This window comes from Halichoeres trimaculatus, unplaced genomic scaffold (assembly GCF_033239565.1).
Source record: "Halichoeres trimaculatus isolate MK-OKI-2021-1 unplaced genomic scaffold, fHalTri1.1 fHalTri1_scaffold_5, whole genome shotgun sequence".
NCBI lineage: Eukaryota > Metazoa > Chordata > Actinopteri > Labriformes > Labridae > Halichoeres > Halichoeres trimaculatus.
The window spans coordinates 22423548-22449263 of record NW_027437183.1 but is presented as its reverse complement, the minus strand read 5'-3'; the positions used below and the strand labels follow the sequence as shown (position 1 = coordinate 22449263).

Below are 25716 nucleotides of genomic sequence, written 5' to 3'. Positions count from 1 at the left end.
TGGTGCCTGAGAGGGGGGTATTTTGGCTTTAAAACCGTACAATGATAAATGGCGGAGCTACGCTGTCCACTGTATATACAGTCTATGGGTGTAACCAACGTTACCTATAGAAAAAGTCTAATATTCTCTAAACATGACTATGATTATTACTGTATCAGTCTACTACACTGAAAAATCTTGAATTGGTTTTAAACTAACTGACCCAAATAATAGAGAAAAATCATTGATACGCTGTCAAAACCCACATCAATAAGTTTAGGAATAAAATATTTTGAATATCCTTTGAGATTTTTATACAGTTTATGGGCAACATACAGTGGAGTAGCTCTTCGGCGCCACCTACTGTTGTGGAGGTATTGTATTTCCAACTCACTTAAACAAAAATATCAACATTGCCATACCACTGTTTTTGACACACCTCCATTATATTATCTCAAGAGTATTGAACAATTCTAAAACATTACACTCAGGCCTCTCTTTCCTTTTGGGCAGCCAGGTTGCAGTTGTTTTTGAAGCTACTTTGCTGCTAACAGCTACTGATTACAATGTTTTAAACACAGGTGAAAATAGAAAAGATAGATGGAGTTTAAATATGAAAACAAAGAGCTGAGAGACACGGAGGCTCTGTGGAACAGAGGGAATTTACAGATTTGTGTATTAATCCTCTATTTATCACTTAGCCCAACCTTTTAGACGCCACTGTTAGCCAATAGGGCCTTTTCTAATTTGATTATAGCAGCTTTAAATGGTGTTAATACTTCCATTTAGCATTAGGTCTTACTGTAATTCTCAGTTTGAACAGTGGTTACTAAATAATGGATGCCTTATTCAGCACAGTTCAGTATTTACTCCAAGCTGCTACTACCAGTTTGCTGACTGTCTCATTTTAATTTGCCTGGACCTTTTCTAGAAGTGCTTATATAATAGTTTTTATTATTCAAGCCTGGAAAGTCATTTAGCTTGGAAAAAATGTGAGTGCAGGGAACAAGAAAATCTGGCGTCCGTGGTGCTGTTGCAACGCCCGGCCTGTTGTGGATTGAATTCGAATGTGAAATTAAACCCAAAACGGTAGCTCTGAGACTTTCATCCACCCGGTGGTCTTTGTACCTCTTTCCATCGGTGAATACGAAATGCGAGGATTTGATTCCAGTCTCTCGTTCTCCTCTCCATCTGCAGCTCGGGGAGTAATAGTAGGAAGCGGAGCCCAGGCGGCGGGTTGGGAAGCAGGATGGATGGAACTACTGTGGTAAGCTTTGTGGCAATGAAGTCAGCGTCTGGCCCACATTAGAAGTCACACAGGCGCTTGCACTCACACAACAGCTTCATCCCACCAACATGTTTAGAACACATGAATGTGTTTCAAGATATCGAAAAGCTGGTGGTGTTTTGTAATCCCCTCGGGCCAGTGTTAGGATGAAGGAGCTCTGTGGGTGGTTGGTGGAGCGTGACTGTCCCTGCAACACTTTTGTGATGATATCATTGGCTGCAAATTCCGCTAACGGCCATATGAAGACTTCTACAGGCCTGTAAACGGCAAAGACTGGTCCAAAAACTCATTGATGTTCTTGGCAAGCTGTTCCCTTACGTTTGCAGGAAATATTGTCAAGGTGGCTGAAAAGACTGATGTCAAGGAGTGTACCACACAGTGTGCACGCTTTTTTATGACCCCACTGAGAGGCATGACAGCTCTGAGCACGTGATCACTATTTAATGCAGATCTCCATGAGCTCATGCACGTCTGCCCTAGAAATCAGTTTCTATTAAAGTTGTCTTTAACAATATGCCAGAAAACATAAATACAACAGAGAACAGAACAGTGAAAAGTCAGTGCACGTGTATTATAAATAACCTTTTTGCTTTCTAATGCACAAATTAGCCCAAATGATCCCCCTGTGTCATGTCTGCATTATTCCACACTTAGATTTTCTTTCACTGACCTACTTTTAAAGATTACTGTACATGTATGTTTCACCGCTGCTATGGTGACAAGTAAATATTACCACAGCATCCTTTTCCTCCATGCTAAAGCAATCCCTGCAGGGCGCCGGCTAATCCTGTGGTTAAGAAACGCTCCGCAGACCTGCGTTGATTGTCACGTTTATTGGCAGTTCAAGCATATGAAGCGAGAAATTTAATATGTCATCTGGAAAATGTAGTTCACTTTCATAAATTTGTCTCCACCAGAGTGTTATGTTGACAAAGTGTGTGCTAGAAAATTCTTTTAATGGTTTTTAAACATGCTGCCAGCATCTTTATGTTCAGGCAGTCACTGCGGCGTGCTGACTGATTACATTTGCATTTCTGGCATCAGGTGACCTTTGTCCTGTGTGATTTAAGGTGAGGGCTGAGGTTTATCCAAGCACATGTACTAGATGAGACCTGTGTATTTCTTTATGGAACAGCCAATATAACAGGCAAATATAAACAGGTTACTGTTTTATTCTAACGAGTGATATTTAACTCGATAAAGATTTTAGAAAAGTGCCAGTGACGTAACACACACTCAGAGCCAAACAGGTAGACTTAAACCACTGAATAACTTATTATCTGGCTTTCTGACTGATCACCTGTGTAGAGTCTTCCAATAAGACTACATTTTTCCGGTGTGAAGGGAAGAACTTCTCAGACATGTGTTTAAGTAGTAACAGAAATCGAAACTTGAAAAAAACAATACCATTGTCCTCTGAGCTTTGGATGCCTTGACCCGTTTATTATTCACTCACAAAGAAAACCAATAATCCACGTTAAAACAAAAAAACAAAACGTTCACCACCCGTTACAATAAGCATGGTTGAACGTTTTGATTTTTTGTTTAAAATGGATTATTGGTTTTCTTTGTGGGTGAATAATAAACGGGTCAAGGCATCCAAAGCTCAAAGGACAATGGTATTGGTTTTTTCAAGTTTCGATTTCCGTTACTACTTAAACGCGCATCTGAGAAGTTCTTCCCTTCACACCGGAAAAATGTAGTCTTATTGGAAGACTCTACATTGAAGTTGAAAAACTGTATACCTCCCATTCCACACACACCTGGCTCATTAACTCAGGCTTCTTAAATCCCTCTCAAACACCACCTAATGGCAGAACAAAAAATTGCGTCCTTGAACACACCACAGACAAAAGAAACCAAGAAGAAAACAAAACTAAATTATGGCTCCAACAACCTGGCTGTGTTAAATAATGGACAATGAATGGTTAAAACCTCAGAACAAGGGTAAATAATTTTATCACAGAGTGATGCCAGGAACAGCCAGATCATACACAAGAGAAAAGAGTGACTCAAAGGAAACACAAACTGCACCACAGTATGGGCAGAGGCTGAGTTACAGGATGTAAAAACACCAACAGTTTAATGTATAGTGAGTGGGCAGTTGCACAAAAAAAGAATCCTTTGGGGTAGAGATACACAGACATGATTCTGGTATCAGGTGTCAATCAGATACAGACTCAAAAACTTGGATCTGGTATCATGACAAAAGCCCTGTTTCCTCCAAGTGGTTCTGTTTGGTTTGTCTTGGTACGGCACGCATTTTATGGTGTTTCCATTGACTAATCCCAGGACAGGTCCCCAAATTACCAACCTGTACCGTTCCACTTTTTGGAACCCTTCCAATGGAAACATACCAATCGGACCCCAGAAGGTGGAGCTAGAAACACTACAGTCCATTGATTGGTCAAAAGACTTGTCACTTACTGTGTTACAGCAGCTGCTGTATTTCTCCTCGTGTCTCAGTCTTAAACAAAGCTTGATCATGCTTTGTTGCAAAGAGCCTCATGGAAATCACAAAGAAGATGAATTGCTGGGTGTCTGTTATCGTTGCTCTTTGTTCACTGTGTCATGTTTTTCTTCTTTGTTGGATTTATTAGTGGGGTGCACGGCGTCACACTATTATGTAACTGACATGGCTATCTGCATCCAGACTGTACTGATCCAAACCGGACTGCTCAGTGGAAACAGGGCTAAAGTGTGTCAGTGTGGTGTGGATGGGTAAGGGTGGCTTGCAGTGTTTGGGGGCTTTGAGTGGTCAAAAACGTTCCATATTTCCTGTAAAAAGGGGTCTACAATAGCACTAAGACACTTTCTGTATTAATCTCTTACATAAATCCAATAATGTCTCTATCCTTGGCTTTAGTCGTTGGGTCTGAACATGTTCTCCACATCCTCTGACACACTTCCACCATTAGCTCTCAGTCACCACATCAAAGTATTATTCATCTCCCCACACTGAGCTACAGACAGTGGTATGATGACGTCTAAAGCTGGACCATTACTCATCTTCCTTACTAGTTTGGACTCCAGTTTGGAAAAATACGCTTGTGTTGGTAATGCTAATATTTTATGTAGCGTCAGAAAAAAATGTGAAAGAAGTTGATTCAAAAACTGAACTGATGCATAGTTTGGGACAAAGTTTTGCCTAAGCTTAAAATTTACAATATAAGATGTACTTGTTATACCTGTTTTGTTTTAAACTCATCTTATGTTATGTTATCTTATCTTGAATGTTATACTGTTGTAACGCCTGTTTCCTTCACTTTTAAGTTGTGCCACATTTGTAAGGACTTTGTATTTGTGATATGAACAGCAGAGCTCAGTATGTGACTTGCGCCCATGAAAGCACTGGGACTTATATCTGGGACTCTGCTCCATGACAGCATAATCTAAGTTTTTGTTGAAAATAACTCCTCACCCAAACAAAAGTCCTCTTTGACATACTGCTGCTTACAGACTTTTATTTTGATGGACTAATCAAGGCCACACAACAGTATTAAAGCAGCATTAGCTCATATTTCAGCAATGTGGACACATGGAACATAAACATATCACCTTACAAACCTGTTATTGTCTCAGTCTGACAACAACTTGCGTACACATTTAGCAGATGCAGGGGGAAAATATGCATATGTCTGTTGTTTAGTTTCCAACGAACTGTTGATCCAATATTTGCTCTTCCTCTGTTTTTGTTTTTCGGATTCCTGAGGGAGTATCAGACTCTTTATTAGCTGTACGTCTCACAGCATTCAGTAGACAGTTGCTAACTCTACTTTTCATTTGAGACCGGGCATTTACCATGATCAAGAAATGATACAGATGGAAGGAACAGGAAGAAATCAAACCAGTTAAGTTGAAATCTATTGTTTCTTCTGCACATTTTTAAACAACACTGGTTCAAATGTTAAATGCTAACCAGTTAGCATTAAAAATTGTCATACTACTTTACTGTAAGAGATCTCAAACTCTGGAGCACACAGAGATGTTTGACAAGTCTTCAAACTGCTGAATTCTTTTGTTTGCAGACTTAACTCAATCATGATGGGAGCACTCTGAGCTCTGATGCTCAGACCAGCTAGTAAGCAGCGGCGATGTGCTCATTAGCGTGTGGATCTCAGCGAGTCCCTGTTTCTCCTGACGTCCTGACTGTGTAAAGCAGCAGGGGAGATGTTCCTGGGAGCCATTGGCCAGCCTGAAGCGTTCATTTTCACTTATACTTTGTGTTTTACGGGAGAGGAGGACAGCCTGTAGTCTGCCTTAAAGTGTATAACATGTGTTGCAGGGAATCTGTACAGCTTTATAAAAACTTAATGAACGAGCAGCTTCCACTTGGTGTGGAGACCTGCTGTGTTCCCTGAAAGTACGGCCTGTTCCTTTTTTTAATGCTAAATTTATTTCTTACCATTGCTTGTTCTATTAGCATGTATCAAGTTCAGGTGCTTTACTGCCGTACTTACGTCCTCTTCCTCAGAGTCATTAAATGTTGTACGGGTTTTCTTTATTAGCATCAGAGGAATCGAAGCCTAAAGAAATAAGCTTGATGAAAACATGGTCAGTAGAAAGAAGAAGAAAATCTTTCTCTGTTCCTTTTTAGCTTTAGACCCTATTCAGACTGCTGCAGCAAGAAGAAATCAGTGATTTCATCAGTCTTTGAAATAAATGTTTGTATTAGTGGTTGTCTTAATTTATTATATTCTTGAGGTAGATATTGTTTAATTTGGAAAGAAAATTAGGTTAGTTGACTCACATAGCAACTTTGTGACCTACTAACATCAAGTGATCCCAAACACAGCGTGCAATGTATAAACTATTTCTGAGGAATACACACACTTCCTGACATCACACTCAAACTAATGACCACATCACAGGAACATCAAAACAGATGGAGGAAGCATCCCTCTCCAACTCAGAAACACTCTCAGAAACTCAAGTAAGTAACCACAAACGCTCTGCCTGGGCTCAGTATAGGTCAGTTTATCTTCATCTCCTCTGTGAATCACGATCCAAGGAGAAAGTAGTAACACACTTAGTAAGTTGATGCAAATCTGTAAGTTCACCAAAGCTTTGTCTGTTGAATAATGGCTTCATTAGGTCGTACTTGCAAACAATGTCTGCATCTACTTTTTTTGTGTGTCTGTAGCTCAGTTTCTTCTGTATTTCCTCTCTTAGACAGTTATTACAACCAGCAGCTCTACAAAAACAGTAACAAGACCAAAGAGACCAACAATATCCAGTACTGAGGGAACAGCATCACTTTCTTCTTTTTAAAATCAAACTCATCTTTGCTCCCTCTACTGAGCAGCAGAGGTATCACCAGAGATAACTGATCTACATGTGACCAGACACACCGTTAAATACAAACAGGGGCTCAATAGACCCTTGGGCCAGGGAGCGCCCCTTCTTTGATGTGTTGACACCAAACAAAGTTAAGGGGTTCAAGGAAAAGCAGGAGACATGCATTTGATTCACTAATTAAGTTTATTATTATAAGTTTAAGTTACTATAATTCTAGACTTAAAATACAGAAAGGACTTGTCCTAACTACGAGGTAGTTAGGACAATGATTTATTTCCAAAGATTTGATAAAATGAGTAAAAAAAAATGCTAGAGCTAATTAAAAAGGGGCTAGGAATTCCAATTAAAATACAACACCTTGACAGGGTAGTTGCTGAGGGGAGGTCCTATGCAAACCCACAAGAACACACAGTGAGCACCCAGTGAACTCAAACACTGTAAATAATCACTATAATTAGGCACTGTAATACTCACTGCAATTAGTCAGTGTTATACTCACTGCACTTAGTCAGTGTTATACTCACTGCAATTAGACACTGTAATACTCACTGCAATTAGTCACTGTAATACTCACTGCAATAAGTCAGTGTTATACTCACTGCAATTAGACAATGTAATACTCACTGCAATTAGGCACTGTTATACTCACTGCAATTAGGCACAGTAATACTAACTGCTATTAGGCACTGTAATACTCACTGCAATTAGGCACTGTAATACTCACTGCAATTAGTCACTGTAATACTCACTGCAGATAGGCACTGTAATACTGCAATTAGTCACTGTAATATTCACTACAATTAGGCACTGTTATACTCACTGCAATTAGGCACTGTAATACTCACTGCAATTAGGCACTGTTATACTCACTGCAATTAGGCACTGTTATACTCACTGCAATGAGGCACTGCAATGCTCACTGCAATTAGGCACTGTAATACTCACTGCAATTAGGCACTGTTATACTCACTGCAATTAGGCACATGTAATACCCACTGCAATTAGGCACTGTAATACTCACTGCAAACCTACACTGCATCCAAGTGACCACCACCAGACCTACCACACCGCGCACAACCAGGTGAACCCCACGGGTACTCCCCACAGCTTGTGCCTCTGTTAAGGGAAAAAATAGAATTATGACAATGTCAGTTGGTCCAGTATTACAAAAAGATAGCATAAGCTACTCTGGTCAGTTGTGTGGAAAGAAAGGAAGAAAGAAAATACTCTACTCCAAGAAATTAGAATCCTAACATGGATTGGCCTAGAAGCAAATATTTAATTCTTGTGCAGCATCATAACAAGCAAACAAAAAACAGTCTGAACGGACTGGCTTACCAAAGCTAAGCCTGGCTAAATTGAGCCAAGCAGAATGAAGCAGAGTACAGCAGCACAAGGAAGAGGAAGGCAAAACAGCAGTCTGGCGATTAAATCTTGCTTGATCTTGGCCCTGATTGAGGAAAACCAACAAGATGGCTACTCTGGCTCAACAAGAGGGGGAGAGCACAACTCCTTACAGTACATAAGTCTACCAGGTGCTTAACAGTTGAGATTCATCAGCAACCAGCTTCCCAGCATCTGCACACAACAAGCAGTCCTGTCACACTGCTACCAGGATTCAGACAAAGGGAGGCACTGATTGCCCACATCTGGCGTTATAAAGACAGGAAACCTTACCTGGCCCTACCTGCAGAGGGGAGTGTTTAACCCTTTGGTTTCTTGCCTCACATACAGACTGGATGTTACCCAAATGAGAGTGAACAAAACAACATGGGAGAAAATGTAATAATGAAAGACCACCGTGTTTCCCAAAACACTGATAGAAGGTTGTGAAATGCTTTTAAAAATCCCAAACCGTTCACAACTGCATTCATCCATAACTGAAAAATGTTATTTAAGCCCATGTAAACAAAGGATGTTTGATCTGTTTTTATGTCCTTGGTGCCTCGAGGACCCAAGGCGACTAAACTTGGCCAATCAACTAATTGTACCATGAAAGTGAGGCAGGTGAAGAACATTGTATGGTATAGCATAGTGGTGTAGGCCGTGCGCCCCATGAGACCACCCTTGCGTGGGCAGCCCCCTACCCCACCCCTCACCCTCGCCCTGCCTTCCGCACCATCCACTGTTCCATCATCTCTGTAAAAGGCATAAAGCACCAAAACTACTTCTTCAAAAAACCCTCTCCTTGAACTAGCTGCTGATTCAGCTTCATATTTACCACAGAAGCCGAGAGTGTTGTTAATCTTCTCAGCTATAGCTCTGGCCAATGAAAAAAAAACATATTCCATAAAATGCTGATGTCACCCTGTATTTCTGAAGCTTTGAAACCTTTTATCATCATCGGGTGCCATATTTGCTACACTCAACCTTCCTCAGGCAGAGTTGAGACAGGCTTTGAGCCTCTCATCAACTTCTCTCCAGTTTGATCTGAAAACTTATTCTCTACCATTTTAACAAGGCCAGTTTCTTGGCTCCCTGAAGTGCTGATGCATCATTTTCCAGAGCAGCTTTTGAGACGGCTGTGGCTGTGTAGAAGAGTGAGCCTCAATGTCAATTAGAGAATCGCTGGTTTGGTAACCAGTCCACATGTCAGAGTGTCCTTGGGCAGCTGGACAGTGAAGCATCCATCTGGACACCTGAGTCCAATCAAAATGTTTTTGTTCAAATAAACCGGTCCAAGTGTAAACTTTTTTAAGTGCCATCACCTGCTGAAAGTGCAGCGAATCCATCAACCCAGTACTATTGATCTTTTGGCCTAGCCATAGATGATTTTGTCTATCTGGACGAAGGTGGATGAGAAAATTTGGTGGACAAATCTTTTTTATTGTCAAAAACTAATGTTATTTTACTATTTCTAAAAACAACCAGGCCCCTGGTTTGTTGTCACACACTCTTACTGAGTAGAAAGGATCATTTTAGGGTTACTGGAGATTTGAGGCAGAGGGAACCACTATAGAAATAATCTCAAAGCCTGATTGTCATCTGCTCTCTGAGTTAATGAGGCAGCAGTAATGTTGTGGACAAACAGATTCTCTAAGCGCAGTGTTTACGTTTTCTTCTTGTTTCATCATGAATGTTTGCGCAAAGTTTTCCACATGCAAAAGGAAAAGAGTTTGGAATAAGATCCGATCAGTGGTGATAAAGTTTGTTAATAACAGACAGAAGCAAAATTGTTGGCCTTTTTATTTGTACAGTTATTGAACACTCACACACATGGGGGAATTCTTTGACTTGAAAAAAAAGCACAGTGACTTTAAAACTGTGATTTGTGTTTTTTGGTTCTCGTATTACCTTTTCCTCTTGGATTTAGAGGTATGATGCACGTGTTTAATGGCTGAACACCAAATATTTAAAGAGAGGAAAAACAAAATGCAGTGTGAAGTGAGGTGGCTCCAGGCTAGATATAACAGGTTAGCCAATGCAGAAAATAAATACATGGTGAGTGTTTAATAACTCTCCTGTTTTTCCTTCTTGTCACAAACACAACTTTCATCACCGACACAGGGAAGCTGTTATTATAAACTAAAAAAGCTACATTCAGAATAGCACCTTTACACTTTCTCATGTGATAAAAAATGTTACAAAAGAGTACAAAAACACATAACATGTCACCACCTACACGCCACTGTTACAACAGTCATAACAATGCAGGCAGATACTTCTTACCTCAAACCCTCCGGGGACAGGCGGCGATGTAAACCAGTGATGCATTCAAATGACTTCAATAAATAAGAGGGGGAGCATCGTACAGTTTCGAGATGTTAAAAGACTTCTGTTTGTAAGTGCAGGCTGCGAACACATGGGGAGAAATCTGTCCCAGAGGAAGGAAACACTTGAAGCTAACGTAAAAAATGACAAACAGCAGAACATTCAGATCCCTGTGCTTGTTTGACATTATACTTTTTTCTTAACATTCTGTGTTGTTTCGAAAGATGCATCTATAAGGCACACGGCAAATGGTCATCCAACACATTCAGATTTCATCTACGTGGACCAATGCATTCAGAAACCATGAGCTCAAGATGAAGGCACTTCATTCAGATTCAGTCCTGTGGAATCAATTTTCCTTTTTGCAACCGAACCAAATGATTTGGTTTGGAAAAAGTCACTTTGGATGCTATCATTTCACTCGCAGGCTTTGGAACACATCCTCACTGGATCTGCACACTGACCACATCTATTTGTCTTCCGTGTCTAAGCTTTGTGGGTCTTGTGTCTGTCTGTGTCACAGGGTTTGGGGACTGGAGGCCTCTGAGAGGCAGAGTCATCAGTAGAGCCCTCAGGGAACAGTCTCAGTACGGGTACGTCGATATGGAGATGTAGATGATGAAGATGCTTTGGTAAGTGATGCGTCCCTGTGGTGAAATAGTGGTGGCCTGCACCTTGAGCCGCACAAGTCCTGGTCTGTCCAGAGGCCGCAGAGTGTAAATGATCCCTCTGCCAGCCTCATCCTTAATGCCAAACAGTCGGCTCAGAAAACCCGTCTCTGACTCCTGCTCCAGTATGGTGAAGGACGTCCGCTCCTGCAGGACGCCTGACTCTGAGAAAGCTGAGAGTCGTACCACGTTGTGGTTGGAGGGGATACCTGAGGGGAGTGTGAGCAGCTTGTACTGCAGCAGCAGAGGAGAGCCTCCTGCACAGTCTAGAGAGGAGCACAGCCTGTAGCAAGTCCTGAAAGGTCAACAGGACAGAAAAAGTCACTGACACTGAATATGTCCCTTAATGCTGTTATAATAAACTCTTGAGTTCTGTATTTACCCAGGGCTTCTTCCACTCTGGTAGGAGGCAGGGCAGGGTGTGTCCAGGCACTGATATCCTCCTCTGGTGTTGAAACACATCTGGTTGTGTCCACATTTGATGCCTTGTTCGACACATTCATCGATATCTAGACACAGACAGGGGTGAGGAAGCTGTGGTGGTGGATTAATGGAAGACATGCCAGTACAGATATGATAGCTTACCTTTACAGTTCCTGCCGTTGGCTAAGAGTTTGTATCCAGGTGGACACTGACACTGAAAACTGCCGATGGTGTTTCGGCACATGTGTTGACAGGGCTTCCTGAGCAGACACTCATCGACATCTGAACAAGAAAGACAAACACGAGTTGGGAATATGTCAAAACTTGGATGAGCTGATCTGAAAACATCGGTGTAAGGAATGTTTAGAGAAGCCTTGATTAATGCTTCATATCCTAGATACAGCACTTCACTTCTTTAGTCCCTGGCCTCACATTCATGCACACTCACCAACACACGTGCCGTCCCTGTTGGTGTACCCTGCAGGACAGCTCTGTCTGGTAGTGCGAGACACTCCCTGAGAACGTGACAGGATTGGCCTGCCAAGAGATGACACGAGCTGTGGGCGGAGTCTCGCCCTGATCCTGGTACCGTTGGTGAAAGTAGTCCCTCTCTCCAGCCCAGCGCAGGAGCGCCCGTCTCCAAGCAGCACGGTGCCAGGAGGACACAGGCACCTGAAGCTGCCAGGCACATTGCGACACTGGAAGGCACAGGGGCTTGGTGTCTGCCCACACTCGTCTATGTCTGTGAGGTGGAACAGTGCACGAGTTAAGAGTCATGTCAGGGTACCACTGCTGATCAGGAACACAGGAAATAGCACTGGAGATGACATACCCAGGCATGGGAGGCCCACTCCCTGAGACCTGTAACCTCTTGGACAAACGCAGCCGTATCCTCCGATTGTGTTCTGACAGACCTGGCTGTAGCGGCACATGTGACTGCCATCCTGACACTCATCGATGTCTGAAAAAAATGTGCCGTTAAAAAAAGTTTATCTACAGACCCAGCAGAAAACACTACAGATACTTTATTGCTTTGATAAAATATAACTGCAAAACCTAAACTATGATCTCAAATTTGTCCTGTAAGGAAGACGACTTTTGTTTCATTTCCACACAAACCAGATGACTTTCAAGAAGAAGTCTTTTTGAAGGACAAGCAGCAGTTTCTTTTCTCCAAAACTCATCCAGTGTTGTGAAACAGAATGCACTGAAGAGGTCTGAAAAAGCTGCCAACAGTCCTGTTATCACCTGATGGGTTAAACCAGGGCTCTGAAACCTGCGGCTTTTCAAGTTCTTTGTAGTGTTGCTTTAAAAATATATTAATGAAATAAAGAACTTGCATTTTTCTTATAGAGGGTACTGATGATGAACATCATTGAGACTAAAATAAATCATGATTTAACAGTTTGTTGAGTTAAATATGCATCACATCTATGATAAACCCTGCCAGCTTGATATACTATTAGGGATGGTTACCAAATTATGTACTTTTATAGGTACTGACCAGATTCCATCTGTAGTACCAAGTACCGATTCACGTTAAATCAAACGGTACCCTATTTTAGTACCTAAACACATTGTTGTGGCTGTGAAAGAGTAGAAGAGAAGGTGATTTTCCATGCTAAACATGAACACAGCATTGCAAGTTCAAATATCATGAAATATTTATTTAAATTAAACTTAATATTTATTACCACATATACATGCACAAAAGTACCGAAAAGTGGAACCATTGAGTACCGATACCAACGTATCATTTCAAGTTTGAAAGACACCCATCGCTGTATTTATTTATTTAGTGCTTGATATGTGGCAAAAAATTAGCAAACAACAATAAATGATAAGTTGAGTGGTATTATCAATACATGCTATTAAATTTAAGCGCAATTCAAGTTCAACTGCTATTTCATAAATTCAGATAATTTCTGGCTCATAAAATAATGCAACTTGTTTGATCTATATATTGAATGTTTAACACCTTGTTGTCTTTATGGTGAATGTAAAGTTGATTTTGTGGCTCAGGACTGACTCCAATGCAGGTGAGATAAAACAAAATAAAGGTTGCATACCCCTGGGTTAATCTAATCGTACAAACTAGTCCATGATAATCTGTCACAAATCAAACACTTACGGATAATCAGTGAAATAAATTAGTTCCTCTTGTGTTCCTATAAAACAGGTAATTATTTTTTATTTGTGCTGCAAATAGAGCCTCCTCTAAGTATAAACGCTGCTCACCAACACAGGCTCCACTCTCTGCTTTGGTCATGCCAGCTGGGCAGCTGTCAAGACACTGGTATCCTCCCTCTGTGTTCTGGCACTCCTTGTGAGCTGGGCACACATTCCTCATGCACTCATTGATGTCTGAGAAAGACCAGAAAAACAGCTGTTGTGCAAACTACGAGGTAATTGTTAAACATTTGACAGAATTTTTCTTAACAACTTTGGATAGTTTGTGAATCTTACACCTTTTTGTATCAACAATATTTTTCATGACTTTTTAAAGCTTCTAGGAGCACAAAGCACAGCCAACATGTTATGTAACTGACCAATGCAGCGGTGTCCTGACAGCTGGTATCCAGGGTGGCAGATACAGCGGAAGGAACCCAGAGTGTTGAGACACTGATGCTGGCAAGGCGAGAGAGCCGACTCCTGGCACTCATCCACATCTGTAACAGAACCAACACATCTGTCTCTGTCTATTCTATACCTCTGAGATCTGCAGGAAGTAAAGGGTCTGAACAAAGAAATCAAACAGGTTTAAAACAAAAAGTGTCTCTAAATGAAAGGTAGAGCAGCTCCAGTGACTTGCCTTCACAGCTGCTTCCTGTGATGCTGGGTTTGAATCCTGTTCCACACTTGGCCTGGCAGCGGTACGCACCCACCGTGTTGACACACTGCTGGTTGTAGTGGCACATATGTGAGCTCTGGGAACACTCGTCGATGTCTGTATCAGATGAAATGAAAGACACGTTTGAGGCCTGCTCATCAGATGAAGATTTCTGCTTCACTCGACATTTCCTTTGTGGATTTTACAACAGTTAATTAAAGCTCCAGCGGTTGGATTCTGCCGTCTCACCGGTGCATGTGTTTGAGTCTGTAGAGATGGTGAAGCCGGAGGGACAGGAACAGGAGAATCCTCCCATGATGTTGTTACATGAGTGGGAGCAGGGGGACTGGAGAGCACACTCGTCTTCATCTGGTATAAAGATATATATTTATGAAAACAAATCTGGCAGATTGACAGATGTTTAGAAGAAAGTGAGCCATAAACGAGGCGTGACGATGGAAAGCAGCATACCAGCACAGTAGGAGGCAGTGTTAAGATCGAAACCTTTAGGGCATGTGTCTTCATATCCATCTGCAAACAGTAAAAATTTAGTTTACGGCTATTTCAACATTCACTGTTAGTTTTCCATATGATGCAGTGGTGCTGAAGTTTTAAATCTTGTGCTTCAGACCTGGTACCAGGAGGCTGGCAGTGATGTGGAAGTCGACTGTGAGGGTAAACATGTTGTAGACGCTGTTCAGCCCAGAGACCTTGAGCAGCTGCAGCAGAGGGCCCTGGCGTCCCTCCTGGCCCTCATAAATAATAGAGTGGTTGCAGCGTAGCACCAAGGGGTTTCCTTCTCTCTGGTGGGTCTGCGAGGACCACGAGTACAGCTGTCCTTGGCCTGTCTGCACGTATGACTCATCGAAATCCTGAGAGAAGCAAAAGAAATCAGGTCAGAGAGACTGGAGAGGATCTGAAGCATGTCGACAAATCACTGAGAGATGATCCAGGTCCTGAGTTTGTTTGGACTGCAGTAAAAAGCACCTGAAGGCTCAGATGAGATGAAGTCAGTGAAGGAGGCACAAATCCATTAATCACGATGTCTATTAGTAAAACTCCCTCAGAATCCAGGCCTCTGGCTACGTGGGTCAGACGAAGAACCTCCCCTGTTGGAGAGATCAGAAAACAACATGATTGCATCCTATGAAGAAACACCAAACAGCATCAGGAGACTGCTGGAAGAAGGTCTCATGAGCAAACTCATGAATGTTTGCAGCAGTGATTGGTGCCACCTGCTGGTCTGGGTCTAAACTACAGGAGAAAACCTGTGTTCATGAATCTTGTTATGAAGACTGCACTCACCATGATCAATACAAATGTTCCTGTCAAGTGCGGCAGTGTTATGTGTGATTTATGTGTAACAACTGCCACATGTAACTGAGGTGAAGAACAACTGGTTAAACTCAAACTGACCAGATGTCCGTAGAGATTTAGAATAAAGATCTGAAGAAGATTTACCAGTCTCAAACTCCAGCTGAGACTCCTGTCTGAACTGGCCCTGAGTGAAGGAGAAGCCATTTCTAGCTTCTCCGTTCTGCTGCACCGTGGTCCAGTAGATAGGAGCAAACACAGGAACCAGCACCCTCAACAGTGGACCTGGAACACAACCACACAAATGTAGACAACTGACCCTGGAATGAAAAATCTTGCGAGTGCAAAAAGAACAGAACAAACCTTTAGTAATTTCATCATTTTTTTCTTGTTGAAAATCAAACTATATTTTTCATACTATAAATAAAGTTCTTGCAGATTTTTTCCTTTAAATACCCTTGAAACAAACTTAATACATGCAAAATAAAAGAGCTAAACACAGATAAACCTGCAGTGTTTAGACTTAGGTGGAAGTTTTGTCTTAGTTTCAAAAGTTAAATTGATTCTGGAAAACCCAAAATATTCCCAATTTTAGATGGCCAGTGAAGGGAGGAGAAAGAAGTGTACTTTGAAGTAACTAGAAAAAAAACCCTCTTTGTCTCACCTTCTTTATAGTTCATCAGTGAGTAATTTCTGAACAAGTAAATGATCCCAAACTCTACTTTTAATTTCTTTTGAATAGAACTTTGTAACTTGTACAATTTATGGTCCCATAAAAAATGAATTGAATCAGAGTTTTACGGAAGCGTATTGCATTCACTTGAAGGAAAAAAAAACAACTAAGGTTTTTCAGAGTAATTTATTCTTCGGTTTGTTCTTTGAGGTAATTAATTTTGTTTTTCTGATTGATATTTTTTTATTGGTTTGTTTTTTGTTATAAATTTTTCTGTTTTTATGAGTATTTTTTTGTGGTAATTAATTTTGTTTTTCTGATTAATATTTTTTTATTGGTTTGTTTTTTCTTGTAATTTTTTCTGTTTTTCGTGGTAATTTTTTCCTCCTGTTTTTAGGAGTAATTTGTTTTTCTGAAGTATCGAGCTACTTCGAAATTCCGTGAGAACCTCCAACCTGCAGACACTCCTGTGGATGTGTGGTGGCCCCTGTGTCCCGCACATAGGCTATATGCCTTATCCTTAATTTTCTACCGGTCTGTACCGGGTCAGTAAAGGTAAGGTATTAGCCACACACAGGGTATGATACCCTTGTTATGTTTTTGACTTTATCCTTATATTTTATATAAGCCTATTGTTCAATGTAATACTTAAGAAATAGACAAAGAAGTGGCATTAAAAAATGCATTGCTTCTACACTGGAAAGCTGGTAGAAAGTTAAGGATAAGGCAAATATGTCCCGAACAGGATCTCTGATTCGTGCGGGACACAGGAGCCACCACACATCCACGGGAGTGTCTGCAGGTTGGAGGAAAAAAAAATAGTCCTAAAAACAGGAGGAAAAAATTACCACGAAAAACAGAAAAAAATTATAACAAAAAACTAAGCAATAAAAAAATATTAATCAGAAAAACAAAATGAATTACTACAAAAAATTACCCATAAAAACAGAAATAATTGTAACAAAAAAACAAACCAATAAAAAAATATTAATCAGAAAAACAAAATTAATAACCACAAAAAACAAACAGAAGAATAAATTACTCTGAAAAACCTGAGTTGTTTTTTTTTTTTTTCAAGTGAAACAATACGCTTCCGTAGAGTTAAGACATTTGCTGTGAAAGTCTTTATTTAACTTTGAAAACTGCAAAAACATTTAAAATGTTAAAAAAAATCCCAAATATTCCTTTAGGACAAATATTAACTCATTTTTAATTTGATGCCTGCATCAGACTTCAAAACAGTTGTAGGAAAGGCATCTTCACTTCACCTCCCCTTGTAGAAACACTAAAGTTTGGGAACTAAGAAGACAAGTTTCTGGAGTTTTAAGGGAGAAATGTCCCATTTTTGCCTTTGACTGACCTGTTACTGCTACAGCTGCCAGTCAACCAGGACAGTGACAAAGCAAGAGTTTGCCACTGTGTTTACAAATGAGAACATCTCTGATTACAAAAATCCTGAATAGTTGAAGTCAATATGCTGGAGTAAATCACTAGTAAGAGTTGTCAAAGTGGCTTCTCTCTTTTTAATGCCACCACTGGTTCAGCCAGCATTTCAAATAGTTAATTTTTTGGCCTTTATAATATCAATGTAACCAAATTCTGCTATACATAAAGCACTACAGTCGGTGTGAGGCCTTTTCTTTTTAGGTATAGTTTCAGTAAAACATCCGGTCTTATGAAAAGAAAATCATGCAATCTAACTCGTGTTCACTCACCCACAGCTGGTGGTATGTTGTCCAGGCGTGCCTGCAGAGAGCTGCTCCCCTCCACCTCATTGTCTGTGATATTGGCCTCCAGGTATGACACACCAAACTCTCTCTCATTCACCATGCCGATCAGGCTGCCTCTGGTCCTGCGAGGAGTTTCTCCTTTCATTATCAAACAGAAAGAAAACATAGTGAGAACAGAAGATAGTCGTCATGATTGGATTTACTCTTATGAATAAAAAATGTAAGATACTGTAGTAATATTCATACCCATAACATCGATGTATTTTATATGTCTAATATCTTAAAGGTAACCTTTCTTTTCCTGCCTTGAACAAAACAGCCCTCAGTAGGACACTGCACACTGCACCTTGTGACCTGACAGGAGTGATTTCAGGAGCAGTGACATTAAAGAAATCAGCCAGTGGAAGAATAAATTTGTACCTGGACACAGACCAGTCTGACATTTCCTCGAGTCAATGCTGGGGCCGCTACATGCTCGGCCTCCGTTAGCTGGTTCTGGGTTGTTGCACATTCTGATTCTTTCCTGGAAGCCCTGTCCACAGGTACTGCTACACGGACCCCATTCCTCCCAGTTAGAGAAGCCTCCATTGACTGTGTGAAAGAAAGATCAGAGGAATCTCAAGAACTAAGGACATGAAAAAGCAACAATATGTACACATCACCACATGTTGAATCTGTGTATGTTAGAGTTATGTCAGCTCTTACTCTGGACTTTGAGTGTGATGGTCCTCTCAGCTGATCCAGCTTCACTCTCGGCTACACACTGGTACTCTCCTTCATCTGCAGCCTGTGCGTCAAACAGGTAGAGGAGCAGAAAAGTTTCATTTGAAGAGGCCACAAACCTCCAGGACACAGATGAGCCTCAGACCACATACAGTTTTTTGATCAAAGAAAACTTTAGAGTGTCTTAAGGGCTGTCCAGTCTCTGTCCCATTGAATTATTTGCAGTAATAGATATTATGGGCCCCGGAGAGGAAATTTCACATTGGGCTGCTCTGTGAGAAGGACAGTCATCCGTCTGTGAGAAAGTCCCAACTGCAGGCTGTGCAATTACAGCAGCAGTTAGAGAACTAACAAGGTTACAGCCTGAGGAGATAGGGCCAGAGTCTGGGAACATCCAGCTTTCTGCTCACCTCCTCCCTCTGCTGCTAATGCTGTTAGCCTCTCTGTCTGAAGTGAATCTGATTTTGTGTGAGAGGGACGCTGCAGGACAGTCACTCACTGTTCCTTCACACAAGAGGACTGCAGGGGGAGTCTGGAGAAGATGAATACTGCCATGTTTCCAAACATCAGACGATGAGTAATGTTAGTGGGGAACTGTGAGGGCTTGATCACTCAAACGTGAACGGCGTGGTTTGAAATAGTTCATCAAGAAAGAGGGTCACTGCCCTGAAATACAACAAAACAAAGAAAAAACTACTATAATGGAGATATATTTACAGTGATGCTGTAAATGACCAAGGATCCGTTGTGAAGTGTTTGCATCCGGAGGGAGTGCAGTAGTGCTTTTCCATTTCGGAGCCAGCGAAGGACAGGACTGGGGTCTCCGTGGACTGGGCAGTCGAGCACAGCAGAGCTTCCCTGGACGACTGTCTGAGACATGTGAGCTTCACCTTTCAACACGGGAGGCTCTGGAGACAGGCAGCAAGAATGTGCAGGATCAACAAATTTATCCAAGCATCTGCTGAGGTTAGATAAAAAGCTCTGACTCATCTGTGACCAATGGCTGACCTCTGATACGGACAAATGAGAGCGCTCGAATGGAGCCCACGCTGTTTTCTGCTATGCACACATAGGTCCCAGCATCACTCATTGTCGCGTTGTCAACAATCACGGAGCTTCTGCCGGCCTCGTCTACAGTGGCACCTGCAGCATTTTTAACAAAAAAGGTTACTACAAGTGTGTTTACTCAGAAACATCAGTCGAAGCTTGGCTGTGACACTCAGCACCTGGGAAAGGAGCGTTGTTGATGGTCCAGGAGATGACAGGAGCTGGAGTTCCCTGAGCTTGGCAGGAAAGGGCCAGACTCTGGCCTTTGTTGAGGGTAACGTCACCTGGCAGCTCCTTGAAGGCAGGCCTCATGTTGATAGACAGTCTGATGTCTTGTCTCGCAGACCCAGCTGCATTGGTCGCCACACATGTGAACACACCAGCGTCCCCAAGCTGTGTGAGAGGAGCAACCAGAGCTTATCCATGTGTAAAGAGTAAACCAAAGGAGCTTGGACTACAGTAAGTAAAATAGATCAGACTTGTACCAACCTCAGCCCGCTCAATGATCAGCTCTCCTGATCGAAGGATGGTGAATTTTCCTGGCAGGTTGGGCACAGTCACATCATCCTTTTCCCATGAAACCCTGGGCTCAGGTGAACCCTGAGCAGCACAGGGCAGCAGAGCCTGGAATCCTTGAATGACTGACAGCTCAGTCTGCGATGGAGGAATCATGGGTGCAACTGGAAACAACATTATCTTTTGAGTGGGACTATTATGTAAATGCTACCCTGCAGTATTCATCGTTGCACAACACAGCACACTTCACTCACCTTGAATCACCAACCTCATGTCATGGCTGGCTCTGCCGGCAAGGTTTTTGGCTGTACACGTGTACAGGCCTGCGTCACTGCGCTGGGTAGAAGTAATGGCCAAGGTTCCGTTGGAAAAGATTCGTAGATGGGCACCATCGACTAAAGGCCTTCTCTCTTTGTGCCAGGTCACTTCAGGTTGAGGTTGCCCATCAGCCACACACTCCAGACTGACGGGCTGACCTAACACTGAAGTATACTCCACTCGGGGCACACTCAGTACTGGTGGAACTGGAAAAACATTAAATAAACAAGAAAGTTTAATTTATAAAACAACAAAATACCTAAACCTGTCGCACAGTTTAAGGAATTGACTCCATAGAAAGCATTATTTCTTGTGAACTGTGAGTCCACGTTACCTTGGAGAACCAGTTTGGTCTTGCCGATGGCTACTCCCGCGTCATTCTTTGCCAGACACTGGTAGGTCCCTGCGTCACCGAGTGTGACCCGAGAAAACTTCAGAGCTCCATTTGAGAGCACAGCCAGCCTGTGACCTGTGGTTCAGTAATGAAGCTAAATGTGAGCTTTGGTGAGTATCCTTTACTCACCGATGAAACACTTGAAGTCAGCTCCAGTAGCAGCATCCACCACACGGTAACAAGCTGTTTACACAGTGAGTGTTGAAAGTTGTGTTATTTATTCACCTGCTGCTATGGGAACGCCTTCTCTTTGCCAGGTGATGGATGGTCTAGGGAGGCCTTGTGCCTCACAGGGCAGAACTGTCCCATGATGCAGCACCACTTGCACTTCCTCTGCCATTGGCCTGATCTCTGGGGGCTCTGGGAGAACAAATCTGCTGTTAAATGTGTTTACTTGTTAAACCCTGTGCATCCAGTCCCGGTACAGCTTACCTTGCACAGTGAGAGAGATGTGTTTGTGAGCCACTCCAGCTGGGTTGCGAGCTGAGCATGTGTACCTGCCAGCATGACTCGGGACAGCAGCAGTTATCTCCAACACTCCTGAATTAAAATGAGAACAATGATGCTGACTTCCTTCAGCATTAAAGTTTCAATAGACCAGTGTTTTTGTGTCTTTATATTGATGTTATAAAACATCATGAAGCTCCACAGACTCATAAGTCTTACCAGTGGGGAGGACACGGTAGGTCCCTCCTCTGGAGCCCAGTTTGGCTCCTCCCTTCGTCCAGGTGATGGTGGGCTTAGGTTGCCCTTGTACATGACACGGCAAAACCACAGGTGACATCTTCACAGCTGTGACTGTTGTGACATCATCTTCAATGGATGGCGGGACTAAAGGAGGAAATTGATTATCCATAATATCATCCCAAATAACTTTTTGATGGACTGTTTTTAAAAAAAATCACAATCACTACCTTGCAGGAAGACCTCAATGACCCGGCGCTCCTCCCCAACATCATTGACAGCAGTGCACTCAAAGTAACCTTCTTCCTCAGTGGATGGTGACAGAAGAACCAGAGACCCAGACGAGAGTAACCTGGATATAACAGCAAAATCAGTTTTAAGGCTTTTACAGCTGAGTGAGCTGTGTGTGCACAATATAACCAAGTCACAACTCTGTGCCTACCTGTATGCCCCGGGCTGCTGGTTTATATCAAGTGGTTTGCCATTTCTCTTCCAGGACACCGTAGGTGGAGGAATACCTGTAGCCTCACAGCTGAGCACGGCTCTGATCCCTGTGGTTGCTGTCACATTAAATGGACCGGGACTGATGGAAGGACCCACTGACAGGAGACAGAACAGACTCATATTGATCATTGCAGCATCTTTTCAAAAATTTCTAATGCTAAGATACTGTATGACAACTGCCTGAATCAAAACAGGAAACAAAGTGTGATGAAACTTAATTAAATTAGCAAAGAAGGCAGCGCCAGAATCAAAAATTTGTTTGCTATGTTTACCAAACACCCGTAGATCCATTCCTCTGTGATCAGAGCCAGCCTGGTTAGACACAGTGCAGTAATAGCGACCTGCATCACTCAGCTTAACTCCATGTACACGCAAGGATCCCTCTGATAAGAACGTGTACCTGAAACAAAGTGACAAATGAACAGACAGACAGACCACAGTGTGGTGGGATTTTTATATCTCTTGTGAAAAAGTAAAGCCACAAAGAGACACTACATTGTCTTTGGACTTACTTCTTGTTATCCTGTGCCACAGGAAAACCATCTTTCCTCCACATGACCGTAGCAGAAAGGTCACCCTCAACCTCACATGGTAGAACTGCATCCTGGCCCACATGTGCAGTCACCACTGTGCTGCCCTCTTTGATCACTGGTGGTACTGCAGAAAAAGAAACACTACATTATGTAGTCAGTTTGTCTTATCTTTTGTATTGCACTGTATCATCTTTAGAAAGAATGAGCTGACGTACAGAGAATCTCCACTGTGAAAAACAGACTGGTGCTTCCTGCTATGTTGGTGACCACACAGCTGTAGTGTCCACTATCCTCTGGTCTGACCTCTTGAATCTCCAGGTACTGACCCCCTGCCAGCCTCTGGATACGTCCACCCAGCTGAGACAACAAGAGGATGAGTTTGTGTCATATGAGACAGCTTTCAGTAACTCATTTGTATTTATTTTAGTTTTGTTGACCAACAGACATACCTGCAGTTTGGCCTCATCCTTGTACCACTCTATATTAGGAGCTGGATCACTATCAGCCAGGCACTCCAGGGTCAGATGTCCATTCACTGGAACTGTCAGCGTCCTCACATCATCAGAGCCAAGGAGGGTTGGTGGGACTGAAACACAATTAATAATTGTTTTTTGATGACAGTCAAGCTCTAGCAGTGTTACAAACTTTAAAGGTACGCCCAGGACACAAGTGACTTTACATGTTGATTAGTGAGTACAGACACTAATCAGAGCAGCAACATTAGTGGACGTAGCACAGAGGAAGAAAAACACAACCAAAGTGAAACGAAACACCAAACAGATAAAACTTTTTCCTAAGCGATGGTGAAGCTTGGCTCAACTTTCACTTGCTTTCAGGAGCTTGGAGAGCAGCTCGGAACAAAGAGCAACACAAGTTAGCTTTCTGCTAACCAGGTATGTGTCAAATACATGTGATTAGCTTGTGCCAACATGCTAAGTAAGGTGCATGGCCTTCGAGTCTCTCTTGCGTAGAAACACTACAGGTGGTTGCTGGGCTGGTGAGTATGTTCACATAGCTTCAGCCGGAGGCTGAGGGTGTGCGCTGCTGCTGGCACTGAGCCAAGGAGGAGGAGCCCAGTTTGAGTGTTGTGTTTAACGAGTATGGGAAATTCCTACAGACCCTACCTTTAACATAAAAAAGATCAGCTCTGGAAACAGAGCAGCTAGGATAAGGTATGTTCATGTGAGCAGATAATCACTGAGGGCAGATCAGGGGCCACTTAGAAAATCATGTGTGTACACTTAAAGCTCACATGCTCAGAAAGTCTCAAGAAGAATGTCCTCATAGAGCGTGCGTTTATCCTCAAATGGCTCTGAGTTTACGACTCAGCTGTGTGTGTCATCAAGGTGCAAAAAGGAAGGATGATGACAGAAAATTGGATGATTCATATCAGAGCATAAATCTTTAATCCCAGCGGTTGAACAGGTACCAATAGCCTTGTTTTATTCTGCCACTGATGAATAAGTTTTGGTAAATTCCTTTCTGCAGTACCATGTATACATCATACTGCATGCACTTTGGTGTATTCAATATAATGTCTTCATGCAACTGCAGCCGATAAAGTCTGTTTTTTAGGTTGTGAATGTTCACCACGCTTTATTTATGATGTCCCAGGGGTAGAAAGGAAGACGGAAAAGACAGAGAAGAAAATGAGATATATCCTGAAAGTTAAACAATATGTGAGAGTGTGTCACCTTGGACTCGGACCCAGTGGTTCTGTCCATCCTCTCCTGCTAGGCTGCTGGCCAAGCAAGTGTACAGACCAGCATCCTCCACCTTTAAAGAGATTATTTAATCAATCTGAGTGGTTTCCTCATGACACGGCAGGCTACTGCTTTCAAGTATTTGTCTTTTTAACAATGTACATTTTGGACAAATTCCCATACATACATTTTTTTATATTGATGCTTTTCATCACAAATGTGAAGTATTTATTCAAGAGATATCATTAGAAGTAAACTAACCTGAACTTTACTGATCCTGATGAATTGTCCTTCCTGCTGAACAATGTCAGTTCCAGCCAAGGGGTGGCCATCTTTGAGCCAACTAAGGGTGGGAGGTGGGACTCCCACAGCTGTGCACTCAAGCTCGAGTGGACTGTTTACAGCTATGGTCAGCTCCTCTGGAGTGCTGGATCTGGAAATCTTTGGGGGTTCTGTATTAGAAAGCAGATTGTTTGGTCTCAGTTGTGCAAGAAGTTTACACTATATTTTAAATTTAGTAACATGAAATAAACAGATTACTTTGGCATTACCCAGCACAGTGAGGTTGAAGCTCTTTGTGCTGCTCCCTGCTTGGTTGCTTGCCACGCAGCTGTATAGACCAGCGTCTGAAGATGCTACATCAGGCAGCTGCAGCCTGGTCTCCTGTCCGTCCAGCAGGAGATTTCGGTGAAGGGAAAGAGGTTGGCCATCTTTCATCCATGTCAGTGTTGGAGGGGGAACACCCCGTGCTTCACAAGTTAACGTCACCAAAGATCCTTGAACCACTGTGACTGGCTCCACTGGTTCAACATGATCCACACCAGGGGGCACTGCAGACCGTACACAGACAAACATCCATCAGTGTGCAAACACAAAGTGTCACTGAGCTAAAAGAAAGTGGATGGTATCTTTAGAGTCTACCTTGGACCTGGACGTCATAGCTCAGCTCAGCAAGACCGGCTCGACTGCGGGCTATGCATGTGTAAACACCAGAGTCAGACAGCTGCACGGGAGAAATCCTGTTTGAGAGAAAAGGCAGAAACTTAGCATTACCTCATTTATAAACATGGGATCTTTTTATAAATTATTAATGTTTACACTGAGCCTCTCTATCCAAACTGACCTCAGCACAGAATCACCAGACAGAAGGCGTGTACGAGGGGAGAGGAGCACTGGGTGTCCGTTCTTCAGCCAGCTGATCTGAGGCGGAGGGTTTCCTGCTGCCTGACACTCCAGGGTGACAGCACTGTCCTGTGTGACCTGCACCTCTCTGGGGATGGTGGTCTCTCCAGAGATGGATGGTGGGTCTGTGACAAGTGGAATCAAACAAAGAAAAAGTTACTCAGACTGAAACCAAAATGCAGATACACATACACAGCA

General features: G+C 42.4%; 1 protein-coding gene and 1 long non-coding RNA gene across 2 annotated transcripts in view; one reads left to right on the top strand and one right to left on the bottom strand.

Annotated features, from left to right (window-relative positions):
• The window catches only part of LOC141790591 (uncharacterized), a 63730-nt gene extending 52847 nt beyond the window's left edge, over positions 1–10883 (top strand). The window contains exon 3 of the long non-coding RNA XR_012598276.1: positions 10800–10883. This is a non-coding gene — a long non-coding RNA (uncharacterized LOC141790591). The remainder of the gene's footprint in view (positions 1–10799) is intronic.
• hmcn2 (hemicentin 2) overlaps positions 9749–25716 on the bottom strand; it is a 50095-nt gene continuing 34127 nt past the window's right edge. The window contains exons 46-81 of the mRNA XM_074670582.1: positions 25460–25643; positions 25258–25355; positions 24888–25166; positions 24598–24788; positions 24328–24409; positions 23083–23219; positions 22849–22990; positions 22613–22757; positions 22373–22500; positions 22039–22195; positions 21827–21948; positions 21579–21743; positions 21345–21452; positions 21138–21272; positions 20853–20987; positions 20455–20724; positions 20174–20364; positions 19864–20077; positions 19646–19780; positions 19355–19545; positions 18620–18701; positions 18335–18505; positions 17900–18052; positions 15659–15796; positions 15185–15306; positions 14829–15069; positions 14669–14728; positions 14447–14566; positions 14180–14314; positions 13917–14036; positions 13606–13731; positions 12200–12328; positions 11816–12109; positions 11530–11649; positions 11327–11453; positions 9749–11239 (exon numbers count right to left, since the gene is read on the bottom strand). Of these exons, the coding sequence (XP_074526683.1) occupies positions 10861–11239; positions 11327–11453; positions 11530–11649; positions 11816–12109; positions 12200–12328; positions 13606–13731; positions 13917–14036; positions 14180–14314; positions 14447–14566; positions 14669–14728; positions 14829–15069; positions 15185–15306; positions 15659–15796; positions 17900–18052; positions 18335–18505; positions 18620–18701; positions 19355–19545; positions 19646–19780; positions 19864–20077; positions 20174–20364; positions 20455–20724; positions 20853–20987; positions 21138–21272; positions 21345–21452; positions 21579–21743; positions 21827–21948; positions 22039–22195; positions 22373–22500; positions 22613–22757; positions 22849–22990; positions 23083–23219; positions 24328–24409; positions 24598–24788; positions 24888–25166; positions 25258–25355; positions 25460–25643 (5726 nt within the window). The 3' untranslated portion in view covers positions 9749–10860. The remainder of the gene's footprint in view (positions 11240–11326; positions 11454–11529; positions 11650–11815; positions 12110–12199; positions 12329–13605; positions 13732–13916; positions 14037–14179; positions 14315–14446; positions 14567–14668; positions 14729–14828; positions 15070–15184; positions 15307–15658; positions 15797–17899; positions 18053–18334; positions 18506–18619; positions 18702–19354; positions 19546–19645; positions 19781–19863; positions 20078–20173; positions 20365–20454; positions 20725–20852; positions 20988–21137; positions 21273–21344; positions 21453–21578; positions 21744–21826; positions 21949–22038; positions 22196–22372; positions 22501–22612; positions 22758–22848; positions 22991–23082; positions 23220–24327; positions 24410–24597; positions 24789–24887; positions 25167–25257; positions 25356–25459; positions 25644–25716) is intronic.